General features: G+C 44.1%; 1 protein-coding gene across 1 annotated transcript in view; it reads left to right on the top strand.

The window, feature by feature from the left end:
* Positions 1 to 23,866, top strand: part of OSBP2 (oxysterol binding protein 2) — a 299,159-nt gene that overhangs the window by 53,993 nt on the left and 221,300 nt on the right. Inside the window, exons 2-3 of the mRNA XM_036761740.1 lie at positions 10,082 to 10,290; positions 10,560 to 10,592. Coding sequence (XP_036617635.1) covers positions 10,082 to 10,290; positions 10,560 to 10,592 — 242 coding nt within the window. The remainder of the gene's footprint in view (positions 1 to 10,081; positions 10,291 to 10,559; positions 10,593 to 23,866) is intronic.

The following is a 23,866-nucleotide window of genomic DNA, read 5'->3' as shown; positions in this document are numbered from 1 at the left end:
TGGACAACTGTGTGTTTAGGAGGTCCATCAGAAGTCCCACTGGTGACTGGGGCTTGGTAGCTATGTCCACAAGCTGAGGGAAAGCAGCTTCAAGACTCCAGAAGGGTAGACACTAGCCCATGGAGACCAGCCAACACCTATGCCTAGGAAAACTTCATTACAGCACAAAGGGAGAGAAGAACTTCTGGTAACCAGGATCTGAGAACTTATCTTTTGGCCATATGGGCTCTCTGCATTGGAGCCCACCCTTCCTGGTGTGCCTTGTATGCTCAAACGAAAAGGGGACCCACAATTTGGGGGGTATATTTCTTTAATGATCATCCTTGCTATACCTGTTTGCAATTACTGTTTCTAAAAGCTAATCGAATCTGGCTGATAATTAGTTGGAAGCACACAGGATGGGGACTTGTGACAGTTATAACCACCCTCTCTCCCCCACCCCTCCAGCCTTAGAACCCTGGAACCCTGGAAGTAGAAGTCATCAGTCATCTTCTGGGCCCACAGAACACCATAGTGAGGGGGGATTTGAAGAAAGTAGCCCTAGAGAGGGTTTACACTGATGTGGGCAGAGTTTTTTGGATAGCACTTGATCTTTTCTTTTAACACTTGTTGGGGTGTTGCAGTGGAAAGTAAACTTATCTTTCTTCTCTTCCCTACTCCATTTTCTCTCTGGAGATTTTGATGCCACCTGTTAAAATAATGAGCTTACTTTTTTTAGCCAGGGGGAAAGAAAATGACCCGCAGGGCCACATGTTTCCTTTATTTTATGGAGTTTTTATGGAAATAAAAGTTATTATAGTTGCAATAGCTTGGAGCCCCCAGTCAGGAAATTCATGATGCTCCGCCCTAATTAAAATTTCAGTTTAACTCTATTGTTTCTTCATGTGTGAGGCAAAAATTAGGAAACAGGAAATATTTGGGAAAAAGAACAAGTAGAGTAGATTATAGGTCCACTTACAAGAGGGGAAGTGGGTGGAGGGAGAACAGACTTTTTTTGGAGCTTCCCGGAGATCTTCAAAAGGGAGACTCAACAAGTAGCTTTGGTGTCTGCTTTGAAATGCCTGCAGATGCCTCCCGGGCCTCAGTTTCTTTCTCCTTTGCTTCATCCCAGCTCTTTTTTTTTTTTACTTTCTCCTTTCAGCTTCTCTCTTCACCTAATGCTCCAGGCTTACCTTACTTCTATCCTCAGTGGCACTTAATAAATGTTTATTAATGGTGATTTTATCTGTTGCTACTGATTCTTTTCAGCCCAGTTCATTGAGTCCTGGCAGGGCTGTGGGGGTGGGGAGTTCTCTCTGCGGCTCAGCTCTTGAAGCCCTCACTCCTTGCTCTTAGTTCCTCCGTTAGACTGTGTGTGTGTCCCTTAAGAACACCTAGGCATGACTCAAATCCACCTTCCAGATCACTGAAGTTCCTAATTGCTCTCAAGGCTAAATGTGGATGTTTGTTCCTGCGAACTACGAGTCCCAGGTCTTGTAGTCAGTTCTCAAACCCTTATTACAGATGAATAAATGAAAAAGGATTTATGAAACATTTACTATGTGCGAAGAACTCTGCTAATGACTAGGATCCAAGGATAAAAAGCAAAAATAGAATGTGTGATTGGGAAAATAGGAAGACTAGTTACATGATAGGAATCAAGGATAACAGATCAGTGGTCCGCTGGGAACCCCAGTATAAAAAGACTTTGTTCTCATGGCTGTGTATTCTGTGGAAGAATCTGTGGGAAACATGGGCTAGCATTGTATAGGACAGATAGGCCTTATTAGTTTGGGATCCATGCTTGTGAGAATTGGTAGAAGCAGTTTTGTTTCCACAGAGTTGAAAGTGTCTCTCCCCACCCCCACCCCACCCCCCAGCTTTAGCAGAATGTTTAAGTCAGGGGACTGCTTCTAATCAGAGCTGTGATCTAGGTGGCTTGGTTAGAGGATTGTACTCATGCTTGAGGGACCATTTGAGGAGCACATGATGTAGGCAGTCAGGGGGTTGCCTCTGGCCAATGCAGGGCCAAGCGGGAGATTCGAATTGCAGTTAATAAAAGGAATGACGTCTGTCTGAGTTCTTGTACTCCCTTGTACTCTGTTCAGGGGATGTACCCATTTATTCAGGATGAATAAATGTAAAACATAATTGAAACATTCCTGTCTTCCTAACTAGTATTGTTTATTCCTAGATAACGTGAGTATATTTATAACAATGCTGAAAGAGGGATGCTGGTAATTATGAAATCATATTTCCTTTGAAGTAAATGTTTTCTGTGGCCAGTCATCAAACTTTAAACTCCTGTGAATGGCTGGTATGAAATTCATTGATCTACTTTCTGCTTTTAAATTCAGGACCGTTTTATAGGATGATTTGAAATCTGGGGATTCAACTCTCTTTGCCAATTTTTTCTTTTTCATAATTTCCATTGATTTTCTTGACCTTTTTTTATGTGAACTTTATTTTAATTCCATAGAATATTCTTCTAGTATCTTGATCTTTGTAGCATTAAATGTATAAATTCATGAAGTATTATACATTATATGTTATTATATCATTTTTATGTTAGCTCATCCTAACCAGGATAACTGAATATTACCTTTTTTTTTTTTCCCTTTTGGGGGATTGAACCTATGATTTAATTGTATAGTGAATTCTTAGGGAGGAAACTCTTTGTCACCTATTTTCCAATTTGTAGTCCAAGAAAGTTGCCTGGTGGCATCGAGAGATTGTGAATCAGAGGCACAATATAAGCCTGGGCTTTCCTGACTTTGAGGAGAGGGCAACTCTAGTCACTATACCATGTTACCTCTCTTGTTTTCTTTTATTTCTGTAAAAATGAAAAGTTTTATAGTTGACTTTATATAAGTCTGGTATATTTTGATATATTAATTCCAATATGCTTATTGTTCCATCAATTTGCCAGACACTATAAATATCACTTGATCTTCCCAAGGACCTTGTGGGCAGGTGCTGTTACTGTTTTATAGGTGAGGAAAGAGCCAAGTGAATTGCCCAGGGTCCTGCAGCTGGTCAGTGGTTGAGGCTGGATTCAGATTCAAGGGTTCCTGATTCCACCAGTACTCTGTGTACTTTCTCTAGGGGAATATAGCATGTTCACAAACAAATTAACATAGGAATGGCAGGTGGCGCCTGAGTTGGCTCCCAGTAGGTGGAGATGAGGTAGATTTGATTCCTGGCCTGGGAGCCTGTGTAGAGCCAGGAGATGGGAGATGGTGTGTCTATAGGGAACAGCAGAGAGGAGGAATAAAGTACATGAGAAAGAGTGCTATGTAATTAAGTGTGTGTGTGTGTGGGGGGTAGCTTGCAGAGAGGCTGGAGTCCTATTGTCAAAAGTTTAACTGCTAAACAGAAAATTTGTGTTGTATTCTAAATAATGGGAAGAGACTGACATAGCCCTACTTGAGCTTTACAAATATAAATTTGGGAGTTGTAGAGAAAGAATGTGGATTCAAGAAGGGAGGGATTGTAGGAGAGCAAGAAGACAGCAGCAGCTAACGGCCGGCCTGTCTTTACCGCGTCTTCCAGACTACTCAGTGGTGCATCATTGAGGAGAGCCTGAGAAGGGACCCGGCAGTCTTTGCCAAATGACACTTTACAGGGTGCTGCATTTTCATCTTCCATCCCCATATTTTAAAGAGCTTTCTTCATGTGATTTTATCACACAGTCACCATGGAATATCATTCTCTGGAGCATGAAAGTTGCAGGGCATCCTGAAGAAAATAGTGAAGTGAATGAGGAGTGGGAGCTGATTATTAATGGAGAGGTAAAGAGGCAAAGGAGGACATTTTATCGGCTGCATTTCCTCCTGACAGTATCTATCTCTCAGTGGGCAGTTAGGAGACATTTTCTTGGTATAAATTATTTGTAAACACAGACAACTTTTTGCTGCAGGCTTCGTTTCAGTTTCTTTCCCTGTGCAGTAGGGTTATCATGGCATCTTTGCCATTCTATGTAGACATCTCCTGGACACATGGAAGTGACCCAAAAGCTATGCTAGAAAATCACAGGGTCTATTGGGTCTTACCAGGCTGGAGAGCATTTAATTATAGGCTCAGTGATGGCCTGTGGTCTTCACTCTCTAAGGACCAGCCTTGTTATTTTTGGAGGTTTTTGTTGCCTCTAGACCAACTGCCTGTAATGGTAATTTCAGTGATGGTCAGTCACAAGGACCACTGAAGTTATGAGGAGTTGTGACTTGTGACATTGAAGGGAATAAGTGTTTTCCACAGAAAACAATAAATACCAAACTGTGCCGTGGGTATCCTTATATTTATAGAATGATTCTGTTCCTACAGAGTTGACTAAAAAAAATGGATCTGATTTTTCTGTTGACTTTTACTATAAACTCACTGTAAAAAGTTAGACCAGTCATGTTTGTTGCTGCACCAGGAGCGGTTAAGAAGTTTTTATTGATATTTTCTGTTTCTTATGTCACCATAGGTATTCCTAGTATTCCTCCTTCTCCCAGAGAGCAATCCCACTGAGTTTCTGTTCTACTACTCTCTCTCTGTTCTTTTACCAATACCAGATGGTTTTGATAACTGTTGCTTTATGATACAGTTTGAGGTCTGGAAATGTTATTCCCCTTTCATCTGTCCCTACTTCTTTTCATCATTTCCCTTGATATTCAGAGGAGATCAGAGCTTGCAAAGTATCCCTTCTACCTCTGACCTAGGCACTTTGTGCCACAACCTTGTAGGGCTTGCCCCATGAATTTCCCTTACTACCGGAGCAGTGCCAATTAGTGCAAGTATCAAGAGAGAATACTTCCCCTCTCCTTCACCATGTCCTTGATTATGCAGCTCACCACTGATCTATACCCTCCCCTGGGTACCTTTTTTCCACATTGGCCTCAAAATCTCCTCCCCGTGTCCATGCTCTTTCCCTCTCCCACATGCCAGTTGCTTGTGGCTGCCCCCCCAGATTCCAAATTCCCCCTGCCCTCCCACCCCCATATAGGATGAGTAGATGTTTCAAGTGCCATCCCTTCATATACCATACTCATGGGAGCATTCATCTGTGGAACCCCTGCCCACCACCAAAGCAAGACCTCCTTTCTTTCCTGACCCTTTTCAATCCTTCTGTTCTTCCTTCTCACCCACTTCCCTCTATACAGGCTCTTCTCTTTCTGAGACCACAAAGGCCACTTCCCTTCATTGCTAGCCCTTGATTTGACCCTGGGACATCATATACTCCTCTCTGTCCCCCTACTCTCCTCTCCCTTTTTCAGTGTGTTGTGATTAGTCCCACAAAAACAAAAAAACCGTTGATTCGCCTTTAGGCACAGTTTCTTTGGGGTCTTTCTATGGTGTCTTTTGTGTGCCTATTCACTGTTACCTCTACCAAATGACTACCTTCATTTCTGTCTTCTTGTGTACATTTAGAAAAAAGTCTCTTACTGGTCTCTCTGTTGTCCTTCTGTTGCTGTTACTATCCTTGCCGGCTGCACCAAGAAAACAGGATCTCCAGGAGCCAGCACCACACCATTCATATTTGGAACCATTGGTTATAGCAAATGAAGAAATATTGAATGCTGTGGATAAATTCACGTACCTCAGCAGTATACTTTCCTGGGATATCCACATAGATGAGGAGGTTGATGCACGCATTGCCAGAGCTGGCTCAGTGTTTGGGAGCCTCTGAAGAAAAGTGTGGTTAGAGAAGAAGTATTTGACTACCTACCAAACTGAAGGTCTACAGAGCTGTGGTGCTGACCTCATTGTTGTATGTCTGTGAAACCTGGACAGTCTGCCACCACCATGCCAGGAAACTGAATTACTTCCATTTGAATTGTCTTAGGAAGATTCTGAAGATCACCTGGCAGGAGAAGGTACCAGACACTGAGGTCTTTACTCGAGCTAAACTGCCAAGCATTCAAACTCTGCTTCAGAGAGTGCAACTCTGATGGGCTGCCACATGTTTGAATGCTAAATGTATGTTTGCCTAAAAGACTTATTTGATGGAGAACTTACACAAGGCAGGTGCTCACATGGTGGTCAGAAGAGGAGATACAAGGTCTCAACGTCTCTTTGAAGAACTTTAGAATTGGTCTTGAGGCATGAGAGACACTGGCACAGGATTGCCCAGCGTGGTGTGCCCACATCAAAGAAGGTGCGATGAAGTAGAATTGTAGTAGCTCAAAAGAAACACGAGATGCACAAATTTAGAGACATCTCCACTCTCAATGTTCACGTGGACTATTTGTGCCTGACCTGTGAGAGAGCCATTCCAGCTCACATTCCTCTGATCTGCCACAGTTGGACACCCTGCACTCTGACCCTGATGTAATAATGTCCTTGTGGTCCTTTTCAAGAATTAATGACAACAACAAACCAACCAGTCAACCAGCATTTCTGTTATTTGGAGTGTTTGAGGATCAAATGATCTCTCCAGTTCTGGTTTTCTTTCTAAAAATGTTTCACATACCTCGTTGTTTTTGAACCTCCATCTTTTTTCATTTATGGTTAAGTTCAGGTTTCTAGAATAGGTCACCCCAGGTTATTGTTAACTCTGCTCTTTGGAACACATTATTCCTTCTCCTCCCATGTTTTCTAGTGTATACAGAATTATCTTGTGCTATTCGAGTGTCCTTTCCTTTGTATTTGAAGGTCTTTCTTCTGATGGCTTGCAGAACCTGTTTCTGAATCAAATTGTTGAATTTAGCCACTATGTGTCTTGGAGTTTGCAGTATTAGATTTTTTTTCTGGAGGCAATCTGTGAATTCTTTCATTTGGTATTTAATTTTTTTCTGTTTAAAAGTTCTGAATAATTCTCTTTTATTATTTCCTTCTTTATGATGATGTTAAAGTTTTTTTGTCCTGTTGTGTTCTTCTGTGAGACCTATGATCTTTTGGTTATCTCTACACACCCTGTCTTCAAGATCAATATGATGTTTTGCTTGCATAGAGAACACATTTTCTCTTAATGTTCTCGTTTTTTGTTTCTCATCTTCTAGATTGTCCTTCACTTTTGTGTATTTGCGTTCCCAGTCTGTTGTTGTCACTTGTTTTTTTGGCAAGGGTGCCATTACAGAGTCAAGTTTTTCTATTCTGTTATTTTTGTTGTGCAGGCCATAAATTCTACTCTCACAATTCTAATTTCTCTTTTAAATTACTCAGGAACAGTGTGTTGTGGTCCCACATTCTCCTCAAATACTACAGTGACCTCTGTCTCATCACCCTTGCCTTTTTTTTTCAGTATTCATAGGTGTCTGAACTTATTTACTAGATCTGGAGGCCATGTTTCCTTCTGTTGTTACTGTTTTTCCTGCTGATTTATCTGTTTATATTCAAGAACTTAGTTTTCTTCTTCCTGAAGCCTTTGGTAATTTCCCCTTATTTTCATTATCATCCACTTTCTGTGTCTTCTCCTCCTTCTGTTTGTGGTTTTCTTGGAGTATGGATCTCAAACTGTCTCAACCTCCTCCCATACTGGGTAGTTCACAGTTTACACTTTACCGCAAGTGACTTTTGAGTGGTCAGAACTGTCCCCAGTTAGAGCATTTAGACAAATAACATCAAATGAAAATTTTGGCCCGGACCTGTGCTTTCATCAAAGTTGGGATTTCTCAATAAGGAAATTCCTCTTGCAGATGCCAATCAATAACTGTGGGTGTAGCTTATAGTCTGCAAAAATTGTCTGGGGTACTGAGAAGCTCAGAGTCCCACACCCAGAGACAGGCTACGAATGGAGATCTTCCTGAGTCCAAGGTCAAGACCAGCTCTGGATCCATTGTGCCATATTGCTTCTAAGATAAAATTTAACAGAATTAAAAGAAAAGCCTAATACTTGGATTCAAAAAATGAACTTTAAGTACAAGCTGGCAGAGGCGTGGCCCAGCGGGCCTACTATATGCCAGGCACTGTGCCAAATAAGTAAGGGCTGTACAGATGTTTCATTCGATCCTTACAACAATTGAAGAAACTGAGGCAGTGTTTCAGCAATCCGGCTAGCAGCTTCTGTGGGGGTATAAGATCCACCCACAGCCAGCACCCAGAAAGCCGCCAACAGCACAGGTTCTTTTGATCTGCTTAACTAAGGAAAGCAAGGTTAAGGGGTTGGCAAGCTTACTTTAATTCAGCACACAAATATCATCCACTTAGTTCAGGGGAAAAAGCCAGCACACTGAACTTCAGAGCAAAATACAAACAAATTACAAACATCAACAGACAGACCCAACACAATTCATAGTTACCAACATCTAGGTTCAGCCTGGGAGCTCAGAACAAGGGCTGGCCCAGAGTCACGTGTGCCACCACTGCTGCGGTAAAGAGCTCCAAGGAAGAGGAGGCCAACCCCTGGTTTTATATCTTTTTCAGCAGCAGGGGTGAGTCACACATGAAACTCACCCACGTGACCTAGAATCGTCACAAAGAGGTGACTTAAACCCACATGGTCTAAGAGTCTCTGCTGTCCCAGACATGTAAACTAGGCCCTCCCTGGAGTTAGCCCCACCTTGGGCCCCACCTTAGTTGCCAATCCACACCCACTAAGGTCTTACGCCTAATAGGGGTTTGGGCCTGGGACTTAGCACTTAGTAAGGCTCAATGAAATACACTAAATTACTCAAAGGGAACAAAAGCCAAAGTATTCAAGGGCACTTGGTTGAACTAAGTGCTAAGGAGCCCATTTTGCTTACCAACACAGGCAGATTAAGGGTAAATGACTAGTTCAGAATCATACAGAAACTGAATTTGAATTCGTTTCTTCCTGTCGCCATGGCCAGCACTCTTATCTGCTTGGCCAATAGCTTCATTGTCCACTAGCATCATCAAACATCACTTTGTCTAAAAAAGATCTGAGACAGGCTGGGGTATCTGACTCTTCATGACCCCTTTTGGTGTTTTCTTGGCAGAGAGACTGGAGTGGTTTGCCATTTCCTTCTCCAGCTCATTTTACAGATGAGGAAACTGAGGCAAACAGGGTGAAGTGACTTGCCCAGGGTCACACAGCTAGTGAATGTCTGAGGCCAGATTTGACTCAGGAAGAGAATACAGTGCTGGGCCTGGAGTCAGGAAGACTTCTCTAGACTCTCTCCCCACCTCCTAATTTTAGAGAACTTCAAAGCCAGTAAGACATGTACCTTATTTTCAAGGCATTTACAATAAACCAGGGAAGAATGGAATATACCTAGTTTTCATTTAGATGAGAGTATTCCAGAATGAGGAGAGTTCCAGAATGTTGAGTTTACTAGCCCCTGGGGCCATCTGGGAAGGCTTATTGAGGAGATAGAGCTTGAGCTGGGCCTTGCAGGATGTGTAGACTTTCAGCAAATGGACATAGTAGGGGTGGTGAGGTAACGAAAAACAAAATGGGGCTCAGAGGAAGGAAACTGGGTGATGTGGCTTGCATAGAGTGTATGAGAGAAGGCTTGGATGAGATGATGGAAGACCTTGAATGTCAGGCTAGTTCTGACAGGCAGTCAACACTACTTTAAGTTAAAGGTACTAGTTCAGTCCCAGATAAACTGGTTGATGTTATTGCTGAGTAAAAGTCAGTGATCTTTGAAAAAATCCTGGAAGGATATTAGAGTCTTAAGACTCTACCAGGCCAGTGAGCTTGACTTCGATTATTTTTCAAATTCTAGAAAGAATTATGGAAAGGATGATTAGTGAAGATAAAAAAAGGAAGCTCTCTGACTATGTCAAGAACAGGTCATGCATAGTAACCTAATTCTTTTTTGACTGGAGATACAGTCTACCCAGATTCTGGCAAGATTTTTGAGAATACTATTTTTTGAGTAGATGCCTGACCTGCACTGTACCTGCGCCTTATGGATATTAATCTGGTAGATTGGAGAGAAAAGAGCCTGGAGCAGGGGAGATTAGGTGGCACTTGTCAAGTAGTGAGATGATGAGCTAGTAACACTGGGAATAATGGTAAGGGGGAGAGATGAGAAAGAGAATGGTGATGGAGACAGAACAAGAGAGACAGGACTTTTGTCTGTGGTTAAAGATGGCATAGACTCTGGTAATGTCAGCTCTCATTTATTTTGGTATAATTATTAATTTTCCCCAGGAGTATAAATGTGGATTATGGGAGATTTACCCAGTTTCCTTTCTTGTCATCATGCAGAAATCAGGGGGAGATGGCTTACAACTGTCGTGCAACAATCAACTTGTCCACAGCTCATTTTGACCGTGAGGATTCCTGTAATATTTTGCTCTCCTATGGGGGCAGGACATATCATCTAAAGGCCGGATCAGAAGTGGAGAGGCAGCAATGGCTTGGTGCTTTGGAACTGGAGAGGGCAAAAGCTGTCCGCATGATGAAAGCCCTGTCAGGTAAAGTCCTTTGGCCAGGGTACACGTGGTGGCTTTGCCTCATCAGGATGCCTTCTGCAGGAAGTCTGAACAAACAACTGGGTGGGGGGCGGGGTAAAGGGGTTCTCTTAACTGTAGTGGGGATTTGGCTCAGGGGGAGCCATGATTGTTCCTGTTCAGTGTGTGCTAGCCTTTGTGTGTGAGTGTTTGCATTTTATAAATGCCTACTGTTTTTCCAGATTCCATAGATTATACAGCAGTGAGACTTTCTCTCTTTCTTTTTTTTAAAGGAAATCGGGAATTGCAGTCAGTGCTCACAGGAGGTACTTGCATGGGGCTCTCATAAACAGCAGTGGAGTTCTAGTCGGGGCGGGGGGGGGTTTCTATGCATGCTTTTCTGTCAGACGATTTGGGTTGGTCAGCCTGAACAAATCAGGGCATTTCATCAGGTTCCTGAATCAGTCTCAAGGAGCAGATTTAGAGCATGACATCTAAAACCTCATAACTAAGCAAAAAGAAGAATTGTGAGAAATTAAAAGACTGGCCCTGATTTTTGGGACAAATATAAATTCAGCTGAAGCAGGCCAATGATGGGGTGAAACGCAGGGACTGTTCTCAGTGTCTGTTATTATTCCCATATTAGGCCCTTGACATAACTAGTCAGCATATGGTTCAGATGGATCCTGTCTTCCTGACCTTCGTGCACAGAAGAAACCAAAGGTTATTGAGCCTTTTTTTGAAAGATCTGAATGTACTTCCTGGTTGTCATTCTGGCCTATCTTTGGTCATTTTCCAAGACTGAATTTGTTTAGTCTCAGTGATGACTTCACTCATTACTTTCATGCTTTCAAAATACTCCTTTCTTATGGAACTCTCTTCACCAATGCCAACAATAGATAAGTCTGAGGGAATTGCTTCAGGCACATGAAATGATGCCCAGGATCATAACGTTGGTGTCAGAAGTGATATCTGAAATCATGTCTTCCTAACTGCAGGCCCAGAATTCTACCCACTGTGCCATACTGTTTCTGTTTTCAAGAATACTGGGAATTAAAAGAATATTTTCCCGTTCTTTCCTTGTTAGCTCTGTTAATGATCTTTTGAGGTAGTCCAGCTATTTCTGATGCTGTGAAATTACCTTAACGTGCCTTAAATTTCATGCAGTTGATATGGTTAAATCTTAAAAACCTTGAATCTTGGAACTGGAGAGGACCATAAATCATCTAATCCAAGCTTTCATTTTACAATGAGTTGCCTGGGATCCAGAAGGAAAAATCCCTGGCTTGACATCAGACAGCATATGTATGGCAGAAATAGGATGAGATTACCGCTTGGCTCCTGCCATGAAGTCACGCTGATATAGAGGATATTAATGTAGAAGAAGATGAGGGTAGTTAGTCTGGGATGTTAGGATAAGACTTGGTCACACTTTCCTCTTAAGGTGAAAGCACCTTTGTGACTTAGGGCTTGGGACCCAATAGGGAAGTTAGTGCTACTAAAGGTATCTATTTTCTTTGTCTGTGGACACCTGCATAGGATTTCCTGTGTTTTAATGTGGTCATCAAAGGTAGAGAGAGCTCTGGGCTCTGAGTTCTTGGCACCTTCCTTATAATACCCTGGGAGAAGGGGGGTTCAGATGTTACCTCCATTTTACAGATGAGGAAATGCCAGGGCTCACATCTAGGTGTTTTTGCTTCTTGCCAATGAAGAGCCCTGGATTTTTGTTTTGCCTTTTTCCTAGGTAGCTTCATGAACTCAGATGAGTTTGTGGTCCTGGAGGGTGGGCTAGATGAGCTCAGAGGGCTTTTCCAGTGAAGATGATCCATGACTGTATCAGCAAGGCAATAATCACAATATAGATGATAATTGTCAAAATGCCTACGTGGTTCTGTATCACAAAGTGTACGAGACTCTCCACATAGAAGGTAGAAGTAAACCATTTATTCAGACACCAGAAGACTAGATCCCATAAGCCATCCGCCCAATACATCACAGCAGCAAAGAATTCAATACACAGTATGACAGCATGGAGCCTCACTGTCCCAAAACCATCCATCCCCTGCTGGGGCCTTCCCACAAATACACTCACAGCCACCACAGCACAGCTATCACACGTCTGCTCTCTTTCCCTCAGCTCTGTTGTAACTGCTCTCTCAGCATTTCCTGTGGCACAGTTTCCTTTTCCTCTCAGCAAGCTCCTCCTACCACATGTGACTCAGGCTTCCTGTGATGTAAGCAGGTCACATGGCCTATGAATGGACGGGAAAGATCTTCAAATCGAAATTGCTATTACAATGGCATACCTAAAAACCCTAAAGAACAGCATAAATAACTGTTCTGTTTTAATGTTCTGTGGAAAGAAGTGGATTTTGTAATGTAATAACTAGACAAGCATTTATTAAATCCTTACTGTATTCCAAATACTGGAGATACAAAAAAAGGCAAAACAATTTCTGGCCTTAAGGAATTTATATTCTGATAAAGGAGACTGTGTGTATACAGAAACATATAGAATAGATGCAACATAGACCTAGCAGGGAAAATGTTAGCAGTGGAGGGGGCCAGAAAAGGCCATCTGCCAAAAGTGACATTTGAAGTAAGCCTTGAAGGAAGAGGAAGAAGTTGGGGGGTTTTGGGGGGGGAGTATTCTAGACATGGGAATGACCAGTGTGAAGGCACAGAGATGGGACCTCCTGTGTGAAGATCAGCAAGTAGGCCAGTACTGCCAAATCATGAAGTACAGAAATAGGAAAGGTGGGAGGGGGCCAGACTTTAAAAGCTTTAAATACCAAGTAGGAGTTTATATTTGACCCTAGAGATAGATTCCTAATAAGGAATCAATGAAATTTGTTGACTAGGGTTGTGACATGGTTAGAGCTATGCTTTAGGAAAATCATCTAAGTAACTGAGTGATGCATGAGGCAGGGAGACTGGCTAGGAGGTTATCGAAGTAGTCCAGGCAAGAAGTAACAAAGGTCTTATCTAGATTTGTGGCTATGTGAGTGGAAAGAAGTAGATGAATGCTAGAGATGTCATGAAGGTAGAAATGACGAGAAGGGGTGAGTGAGAGAGAAGAATCAAGAATGACTTGGAAGAAGAGAACCTGGGTGATGGGTAGGATGGTATGCTCTTGATAGGAATATGGAAGTTCAGAAGAAGAGGGGCTTTGGGAGAAAGATATATTTGAGATATATTCTGAGCATGTTCAGTCTTGGATTCTTGCTGCATCTCAAGATAGAGATGTTCAATAGTGTCGAGCTGAAAGTTTGGTTAAAGGAGGTAAACAGGCTAGGTGGTATATTAACTCATATTGTTTACTCTCTTAAAGCTAGCAGATACGTGATCATGGAATCTGAAGCAAACTTCTGACAGAAGAATGACAAGGTTTAAAAACACTTTAGAACAATCCCAACTGCAGTTTACGATCCCCATATCATAAGAAAGGAAGTTTCTTAGCTGAATGAGTTGTAGATACAGTAAGACAAGACAATTGACAAGGTAGTGTCAGAGATTACACTCCCAAGATGTTTGTGCCACTCCTGTATATGCAAATGTCCCTAGAATAGCAACATAAGAGAAATCCCACTGTTTGGGTTGCAGACATTCTGTCACCAACAGGAAAAATATTCCTTGTCAACCTTATCTGGTCTTTGAAGTTGCTGACACAGGAAAGGGCAATTTTAGAGCAGTTTAGTTGACTAGTTCAGGCTTTGGATCTTATTGGGCTTCAAATTATCTGAAAGGATTGTCAATAGGCAGTTGGTGATGTGTGCCTGGAGCTCAGAAGAGATACTTGGGCTGGATATATAGATCTTGGAGGCATTTGCATAAAGCTGTTAATAGAATCCATGGGAGCTGATGAGGTCACCAAGTGAGAGAATATATGGGACTACCAGGGCAGAGCCTAGGGTGACACCCACAGCTAATGGGCTGACATGGATGCAGATTCAGCAAAGGAAGGATCTGATAAGCACTCCCCTCCATTTATTCAATCATCTAGCTACACTGGCCTTTCTGTCATTGCTTTCATACAATACTCCGTCTTTCACCTTCATCTTTGCACTGGTTCTCCCTTATGCCTGGAGTGCTCTCCCTCCCTGCCTTCTTTAAGGCTTTGCTCACTTGCTGAGCAGGGTTAGCTAGATGGCTCAGTGGACAGAGTGCTAGGCCTGGAATCAGTGTGACCCTGGTTAAATCACTTCACCCTGTTTGCCTCAGTTCCTCATCTTTAAAATGAGCTGGAGAAGGAAATGATAAACCACTTTAGTATCTCTGTCAAGAAAACCCCAAATTGGGTCATGGAGAGTGAGAGTCAGATACGACTGAAAAGTTACTGCCTCCTTTCTATAGGAGCCTTTTCTGATCTCCCTGCTGTAGGGTCCTCCTCTCTATTACTGTCTTCCATCTGCTCCATTGTATGTACCATGTTGCTTCCATTTTGTCTCCCCTGTCAGAATATAGGCTCTTGGATGGCAGGGATGGCTTTGATCCTTCTTTCTAAATCCACTGCTTAGGGTAGGAAGGCTCTCTGTCCTTTCTGGTAGCGATGACCTGATTCTGAACCACTGTCAGAAAACAAGTCTGCATGACTCCGTTATTTATTGATCTCTGCTTTGTTGACATAATGCTAATTGAGTTCATGTAGATGTTACCCAATAGAACACCTGTTGATCTCACTCTTAGATGGTAGCCATTTCATCAGCTCCACCTTTGACCAAATCAGTGGTGCATCCCTAGTGTTTGTGTTTAGTTGGGACTTGTGAACTTTTCTTCTAGAAAGATTTCTGTAAATACTTAACCTGTTCATCAGTTGCTCTGAGAATAGCTATCAAGCCCCCTCCTCCTTTTTGATGAAGAAGTGTTAATTTTTATATAGCTGCCTTGGGGTCATAAGCCCCATATTTTATTGACATTGTGCTGTTTTTTTTAACATCTTCTAGATCCATTGTCATTAATTTTATTATGCTGTAAGCATAAGTTAAGACTTAAGAGTCCATAGTACTATAAGTATAGTCTTCCCCTTTAATTTTAGCTCCAGGATAACAGTCTATTAACATTCACAGCCTTAGCTTCTTCTTGGCCCTTTATACCTTGAGCCTTATGCTCATTGTGTCTGTTCTTAAGAAGAGCAAGGGATCTGTAAGCATCACCTTTATTTGTTGACTCAACATCACCTTCAGATTAAGCTCAAATCCTACAAATCTCTACCCTTCCTTGGTACACATTAAGAATTTTGCACTTATAGGGAAGGGAATAAGCGTTTATTAAGTGCCAAGAGCTGTGCTGAGTGCTTTACTGAGCTCAAATTACATTTTATAACATTAGAGAAAGTGTCCACAAGATGAAGTAGCTTGTATGATGTGTTCTTCTGCGGAGTCATACAACTTTCTATATTCTATGCGCATCAAAAGATTATTAAGATGTTTTGATCAAATGAGATAATATTTGTAAAGTGCTTAGCAGAGAGCATGGCACATAGTAGGTGCTTAATAAATGCTTCTTGAATTGAAAGCTATATTCAGTTCTCTTGGGTGACTGTAATGGATATAAAGTGAGGTAGAATATGATGAGGGCACAGTCTCTGGGAACCCCCTTGAATCTGGAATACAGTCTCTGGCAGCTCCCTTGAACTGTCCTTGAATCTTCCAACTTGATCTGGCCTTCCCCCTAATGCCACAAGCCTCACGTTATCATTAGGCCCAAATCTACCTAAATCTTGTCCTCTATTGTTACTTTAGATATGCGTGCCTGCAGTTACTTCCCAACCTTGATATTCCTTCAGGAACTTCCTGCCCTTAATCCCATTCTCTTGGTTCCTGGACTCTGACCCTACCTTATCTTCCTTAGAGTTCCCCTCAAGACCCTCCCTAAACCCCTCCTCTAGTCACCCTAGACCACCCCTCAATCCCTTCTACAATCTTTGTGTATATAATCTCCTTCTTGCCTTCATGAAGGCGCTCAGATTCAATCTAGCTCAGTAGATTGAATCTGGCCCGCTTGTGGAAACAGGCATCACAAAGGGTGGGATTTCTTAAAGCAGCCCATTGTGGTGAATCCCTAATAAACTTTGTCTTTTCCCTTGGCTGAGAAGGCTTGAGTCGAATTCTTTTGGCAGGACCCGGCATGGTGGTATTTTGGGGTCTCGAGCACCCCTAGAAACCTAGAAACCCCTACCATCACCATTTTTGCTTTAACCTCTTCATTTTTGGTTCCCTGGCACCGGGAATACTGCTCATCTCAAGTTCTTCTCCAGCCAAGACTGGAAGGTAAGCCTCTCCCTATCCCAACCCCTTCTCGCTCTCCAAGCATTTTGGAAGTGCTTTTCGGGCATGACTTCCCAGGTCCCCAGTAGGTCAGACAGCTGCTCGCTGTCTCAGACTTAGCCTGATGCTCTCAGGTTCTCGGTCCAGTGGTTTATGTTCAAGGCTACGGACTTGGGCACACCTTCTGAAGCATAGAGGACAAGGACAGATGCCCTATCCGGAAGTGCGCCCCCAATTTTCCCAATTCTCTCAGTGCTAGGGAATGGGAAAATCTCAGGTACCTTTTTGTGTTTGTTTTTTCCTGTCTTGCTTTGTTCCTTTTTGAGGCTTACTCCCAGATCCCCCTTGCAGAGGAAGGGATTTCCAACTCCCCCGGCCTCACACTGGGTCAATTCTCCTCAATCCCCAAAAATTCACCCTTGGGTTGTCTTTTACAAATTGGAAAAAATTTAAGTTCTCTAAAGAACTTAAAAGGAAAAAGCTGGTATACCTTTGCAATACTTCTTGGCTACAATATCACCTAGAAGGCCATGAAGATTGGCCTGTTTTTGGGACTTTACAATATAATACTCTTTTACAGTTAAAATTATATTGTCAGTGAGAAAGAAAATGGACAAATTCCTTACATAATGACCTTCGTGGAGCTCTCTCGGAACCCCGTTCTCAGAAAAGATTGTAAGATGCGCATAGCTAGAGCACCCCCACAAAGGGGCAATGGGGGTCAACAGGACACTTTGGATAACCCCCTCCTTATGGCCCCCAGGGCTTCAGCCCCAGCCCCTCCTCCTGCTCCCCAACCTCCCTGGAGCACCCTTGTTTCCTGTGCTCCCCCTTCCATGGCCATCCCCTCTTTCTCTTGGTTTCCTGTAGTGCAACCCTCCTCTTTTCCTGCCTCCTTCACGGCCCAAGTCTCCTGCCCTGCATCTCCTCCCATGGCTCCTGCCCCCTTGGCGACCCCTGCTCAGGTCCCAGCCAAGGGTCTTGTTGAGGTGCCTCCTTCTGTGGCCCCTTCCTCTGAAGGAACCCCTACTCAGATTCCAGCCTCGGGCCCTGCCCCCAAGGCAGTACCTCCTCCCCTGGCCCCTCTCTCTAAGGTGGCTCCCACTCAGGTCTCTTTGCTGTCTCCCTCCCTGGCTCCTACCCTTCCTCAGGTACCAGCTGATCTTCCTTGCCAGCCAGATGCCCTGGCCTTGCAGTCTAATCTAGGTCAGCCAGCAGCTCCCAGCCCCTCCCTCACCAGAAGCAGGACTTCCTATATCCCTCCCCAAGCTCCAGTCCCCACAGCGCCTTCAGGGCTTTTTCCCCTGAGGGAAGTGCCTACCTCCCTCACCGGGACAAGGAGAGTGCATGTTCCATTCTCCATTCCAGATCTCATTCAAGTTAAAGAAAAACTGGGGAGATACTCAAAAGATGCCACCAAGTTTACTGAGGGTTTTAGGGATTTGTCCCTACAATTTGAACTTTCTTGGTGTGATTTGCATATCCTTTTCTCTACCTGTTGTACTACTGAGGGGAAAAGGAGAATCTGGGAACAAGCCCAAAAATTTGGGGATAGTTTGGCTAGCAGTAACCCCATAAAATATCCCCCAGGTATAGCTGCTTTTCCCACTAGTGACCCAGGATGGAATTATCAAAGGAGTGAGGATAGAGAAAAGAGAGACCATATGGTAATTTGCCTGTTAGAAGGCCTAAGAACTGCATTTCAAAAGCAAATAACTTTTCAAAAAATTAGGGAGATTACTCAGGGAGAAAAGGAAAACCCTGCTTTGTTCCAGGCCCAGCTAGTAGAAGCTATTAAGAAGTATACAAATTTGGATCTTGATTCTGTTGAAGGGGCGGCAATACTTAACATGTATTTCATTAATCAGTCTGCCCCAGATATTAGGAGGAAACTGCAGAAATTGGCCATGGGACCCCAAACACCTCAGGCCCAATTACTCGAGATGGCCTTCAGAATTTTCAACAACAGAGACCTGGTTGCAGCAGAGGAAAGAAAACGCAGGGAAAGAGCTAGAGACAGAGAACACGCTCAATTCTTAGCTGCTGCCATGGCCAGGAAAAGACCCAAGGAGTACCCCTCGAGGGCGCCCCCCTGGAAGAAGCCTCCAGGACTGTGACCAGCATGTAACCAGGAGGGACATTAGAGGAAGGATTGTCCCCGAGGTTGGAAAAGTGGTAGAGCCTCCTCCCAGTACCTTGTCCTCCAGTCTTCTCAAGACTTGGAAGGAGGGGAAAGCCTGGGGCTTGGCAGTGCTTCTACTTTCTCCACCTCTCTCGAGGAGCCCTGGGCAAAATCGAGGCTGAAGGTAAGGTTACCCACTTTATCACAGCTGTGTTCTCTTGTTTTAACTAATTGCTCTGGCCCTCCACGCTCCTCGATCCATTGGGTCATGGGCATCAAGGATCTATTGTCTGAACAGTCCTTCTCTGGCCCTGCGCCCTTGTTGGGAAGGGACCTGATGGTGAAATTGGGGAGCCAATTTTTTCTAGTTAAACCTCATACCTCCCTTTACCCTCTGTTTACCAGACCTCCCCATGTTCCCTCAGAGGTGTGGGAGAAGGTTGAGCCAATTGTTTGAGATCAGGGAATTCCTGGGCAAGCTACTTCTGCCACCCCAGCCATAGTTCCCCTCCATTGCCTTCAATATCCAATTAAGCCCAAGGCTTGGGAGGGACTGCAACCATTAATTGCCACTCAAGGCCCTGACTCACTCCCTCTAGAGTGGAGCCCCTACCCAGCACAAGCTTTTGGGACTTTGAAAACTAAACAATTAGATTCTCTGGCTGCTATAGCCACTCCAATTGAGGAAGCTTCTAAACCTCTAGCAGACCAGCCCCTAGAAGGTCTGACTCCCCAGAGCATCCTAGAAGCAGAGGGCCACCAGTGGCTAGCCAACCACAGGCTCACCAAATACCAAGCCTTGCTCTTAGATACCCCCTACCCAATTTGGATGTGTTACATACTCCTGAACCCTGAAGCAGTGTGGTACACAGAACAAGTGATTAGGGGAGCTAGGTATGAAATAGTCATCTTTAATTCCCACCAGGGATATTGTCTTTTCTCTGTACTCCTGTACTGTCTGTTTTGTTGTTTGCTTAACCTTCTTGCCAGGTTTGTGTCCTCCAGGCTCCAAGCCATCAACTTCCAGACTATGACTCAGACTGTGTACCCCTTGAAATGGACCCATCGAGGCAGGGACAGCTCTACACCCCTTGCTAGCAGGAAACAGTTTCAGAAGCTGAGACCTTCGTCCCTGACCCCAAAAGAATTTGGGTCCTATTTGTTTGAGGGGGAAATGATGAGGGCACAGTCTCTGGGAACCCCCTTGAATCTGGAATACAGTCTCTGGGAGCTCCCTTGAACTGTCCTTGAATCTTCCAATTGGATCTGGCCTTCCCCCTAAGGCCACAAGCCTCACGTTATCATTAGGCCCAAATCTCTACCTAAATCTTGCCCTCTATTGTTACTTTAGATATGCATGCCTTCAGTTATTTCCCAACCTTGATATTCCTTCAGGAGCTTCCTGCCCTTAATCCCATTCTCTTGGTTCCTGGACTCTGACTCTACCTTATCCTCCTTAGAGTTCCCCTCAAGACCCTCCCTAAACCCCTCCTCTAGTCACCCTAGACCACCCCTCAATCCCTTCTACAATCTTTGTGTATATAATCTCCTTCTTGCCTCCATGAAGGCGCTCAGATTCAATCTAGCTCAGTAGATTGAATCTGGCCCGCTTGTGGAAACAGTCACAAAGGGTGGGATTTCTTAAAGCAGCCCATTGTGGTGAATCCCTAATAAACTTTGTCTTTTCCCTTGGCTGAGAAGACTTGAGTCGAATTCTTTTGGCAGGACCCAGCATGGTGGTATTTTGGGGTCTTGAGCACCCCTAGAAACCTATGGTTCCCCTACCATCATCATTTTTGCTTTAACCTCTTCAGATCCTTGAGATTATTGTGTTGGTGCCATATTTTAAATTATCAAATACTCTACTTTTCTCATTGAGCTTAGACTTATTTTATACGTTTGCAGTACACAACTAAACCATGAGTGTAGAACCAAGTCCTTTAAAGGCTTGTGATAATAAAGGGGGTGTAAATGCTATGACTTTGTTTCTGAGTGGCTTATTCAACAATCACCGAATTGATAATTGCTTTTTGCACCTCTGGAACTGTTTGGCACACCCTTTTTGTCCCTCAAAATATTTTCCCGTAATGATTTATAGATTTTTGGGGGGTGACTAATCCAAACTCTTGAAAGTACATGAGCGTATAATTGGCCCATCAATCTGGAGGTCACCTCTTGGTCCAGCCATTCTGTCCTTCATTATATTCACAAACCTTTTAATTTCAGCTTTGGATTCAACTTGTGCTTTTGTTACGTTGAACTTCTTGTAGCCATTTAGATGGCCAGAAACTTTGCATATCCTCCCTCAGAGATTCTCCCTCAATTGTTTCTCAGGTCACTATAATAGAGTTTTTGATTGATGCAATGGTGTTTGCAATGCAGTTACCTCACAGTGTTGTTGTGGAGATGGAATGAGAGATTTGTAAAATGATGGTGCCTGGCACAGAGTAGGTACTTAATAAGTGCTTGCTTCCTTCCCTTCCCCTGTCTAATTGCTTTACTCTGCTGGTTGTTCTGGGAATTGTTCATCTTCTTGCTTCCCATGATGTTGTCTAGATCCCAGACCTATAAGTCTAGCCCTTGTCTCTTCTTCGGTCACACACTGTCTTTTTGACATCTTAAATTGGATGGTCTCATAGGCATTTCAAATTCAGCATGTCCAAAACAGAATTCCTTACCTTTCCTCTAACACTCTCCCTTAATCTGTCAAGGACACCCCCATCCTCCCAGTTCCACAGCTCTGCAGCCTTAGAGTCACTGTTACCCAGCCCGCTGCTAGGTCTGTCCTTTCTGCTTTCACCCCATCTTTTCTGTACATCCTCTTTCAGCTCCCGTAGCTACCACCTTGGTCAAGGCCCTCACTGCCTTCCTCCTGGCCTATTGCAGTAGCCTTCTCTCTGGTCACCCCATTGTTCCCGTAGCAGCGAAGGTCTGAGCACATCACTTTTGTCTCCAGGGTCAAAGATAGAGTTCCCTTTGGCATTTAAAGCTCTTTATAAGCTTGCCCCTTCCCATCTTTCTAGTTTTCTTCTGCTTGAGTCTTTTCAGTGCACCTGAGATCCAGCTACATGGGCCTTACCCACCTCTCTAATCTTTGTCCTGGAAGGCTGTTGTGCTCTCTCCTTTCACCCTAGCCTCTTAGCTTCCTTCAAGACTCACTGCAAATTCTACCTGCCATGGAAGGCCTTTCCCAGTCTTCAAATTGTAGTGCCTTCTCTAAGAGCAGTGGATAGAGCGCCAGGCCTGGAGTCAGAAACACTCATCTTCCTGAATTCAAATCCAGCTGCAAACACTTCCTAGCTAGGTGACCCTGGGCAAGTCACTTCACCCTGTCTGCCTCAGTTCCTCATCTGTAAGATGAGCTGGAGAAGGAAATGGCAAAGCGCTCCTGTATCTCTGCCCAGAAGACCTCAGATGGGTCACAGAGGATTGGACACGACCGAAACAAGCGAACAATTACAATGTCTACCATCTGTGCCACACATGTCTTGTGATACCTAGACTCTGACCGCTGTCTTCGTCACTCACACCAGCTTTATCTCTGGTAAAGGTTTAGCTCAGCTTAGTTCCTCAGTAGCATCAGTCCCACCAAGTTCTTACTCCCAAGTAACTTTGCTGCCAGACACGCTCTTGCCTCAGCTATGCTGGGCTCACGTCTCAAAGGTCACTGCATGGTCCTCAGAGCATTGATGCTGTTCTGACTACAGATCTGGACTCCTGAACCCTGGACTGCAGTCCATTCAGACCCTGGTGGCATCAAGACCTCCCTTCTTTCTTCCTCTCCCTCTGTCCACAGAGGGTATCACACCCTTACCTGCAGTTGTTCTGCCCAAAGGAATGTAAGTTTTGATCACTGAAACCTCGCAGGAGATCTTGGAGTTTGTGGGCTGGATTTCTTTCCTAAGGGCCATGCCTTAAGCCCCGTTCATTCTGGCTCTCGTGGATCGGCCAACAGTGGGTCCCAGCCCGAGCAGCGCTCAGTGGTCATCGTTTGGGCTCTGATGGCTTAGAGTGAATGTGGATGGCAATTGTTTGTGTTCTGGCTGGAGACCCTGACGATCTTCCCCTCCCAGGTTGATCTTTTTTATTCTTGACTAGGTAAAGGAGACCATTCTTTGTCTCATTTCTTAATCACTAAATGAGCATTGCCTCAGTCAGTCTGGGACCTTGGAAAGACCTTGACTCAAAGAGGCTGAGGTCTCCCACTGCATCTGGGGCCATCTCCAGTCATCCTGATCTCTATCTGGCTGCTGGACCCAAGTGGCTCTGGAGGAGAAAGTGAGGTTGGTGATCCTGCATGGCCCTGCCTCACTTAAATCCAATTCAGCTGCAAGTTGTGGCCTCACCTCCCTGATATCAGGGTCCTCTTTGAGAATGAAGGACAAGCAACAGCACTGAGCTCCTCCAAGAGCACCAGGCTTTTGTGGACACCTCCACAGCCAGGGATTAGCTGGCTGAAACCAGCTACAGAGGCTCCTTTCGTGCTTGTAGACTCCAAGCCCTTCTTGAATGGCTTTGCAGCCTTCCCAGAAGCAGGAGGCAGGTTTCCACATGGGGAGACCCTAATAGAAGCACTATGCGCATGTAGCACATCCCACCATTGCACAATTTAAAAAATGAAAAGAAACACGTAGTCTAGAAAATCAATCCCCACATTGCCTGTGTCCAGAAAGGCTCATCTCGTCCTGCATTGTCAGTTGTTCCCTTCTCTGGACTTGTGCTGGATTGTGGTTCCAAAGTCTTTGAGGTTGTTTTTCTTTATGATGGTGTTGTCATTGTATAAATGGTTCATGTCACTCTGTATCATTAATAGAGGTCTTCCCCGTTTCCTATAAAACTGTCCAGCATTTGTTAAACACTGCGTGGTGGGCACAGCGCTATTATGTATGGCACAATAGTGTTCCGTTCACCCACTGTAGTTCGTTTAGCCATTTCCCAATGAGAGGGCGCCCCATGGTTTCAGATTCTTGGTTACTATAAAAAGAATTGCTGTGGATACTTTCTACATTTGGATCTTTTTCTTGGTTCTCTGATTTCCTTCGGATAGGGTTATAATTACACGTGCTTGAGGGGCGGAGCCAAGATGGCAGCTGGTAAGCAGGGACTAGAGTGAGCTCCGTACCCGAGTCCCTCCAAAAACCTATAAAAAATGGCTCTGAACCAATTCTAGAATGGCAGAACCCACAGAACAGCAGAGGGAAGCAGGGCTCCA

Source organism: Trichosurus vulpecula, chromosome 1, assembly GCF_011100635.1.
Source record: "Trichosurus vulpecula isolate mTriVul1 chromosome 1, mTriVul1.pri, whole genome shotgun sequence".
NCBI classification, from domain to species: Eukaryota; Metazoa; Chordata; class Mammalia; order Diprotodontia; family Phalangeridae; genus Trichosurus; species Trichosurus vulpecula.
Note: the sequence above shows the minus strand (reverse complement) of the source record. Positions and strands in the feature narration are given on the sequence as shown.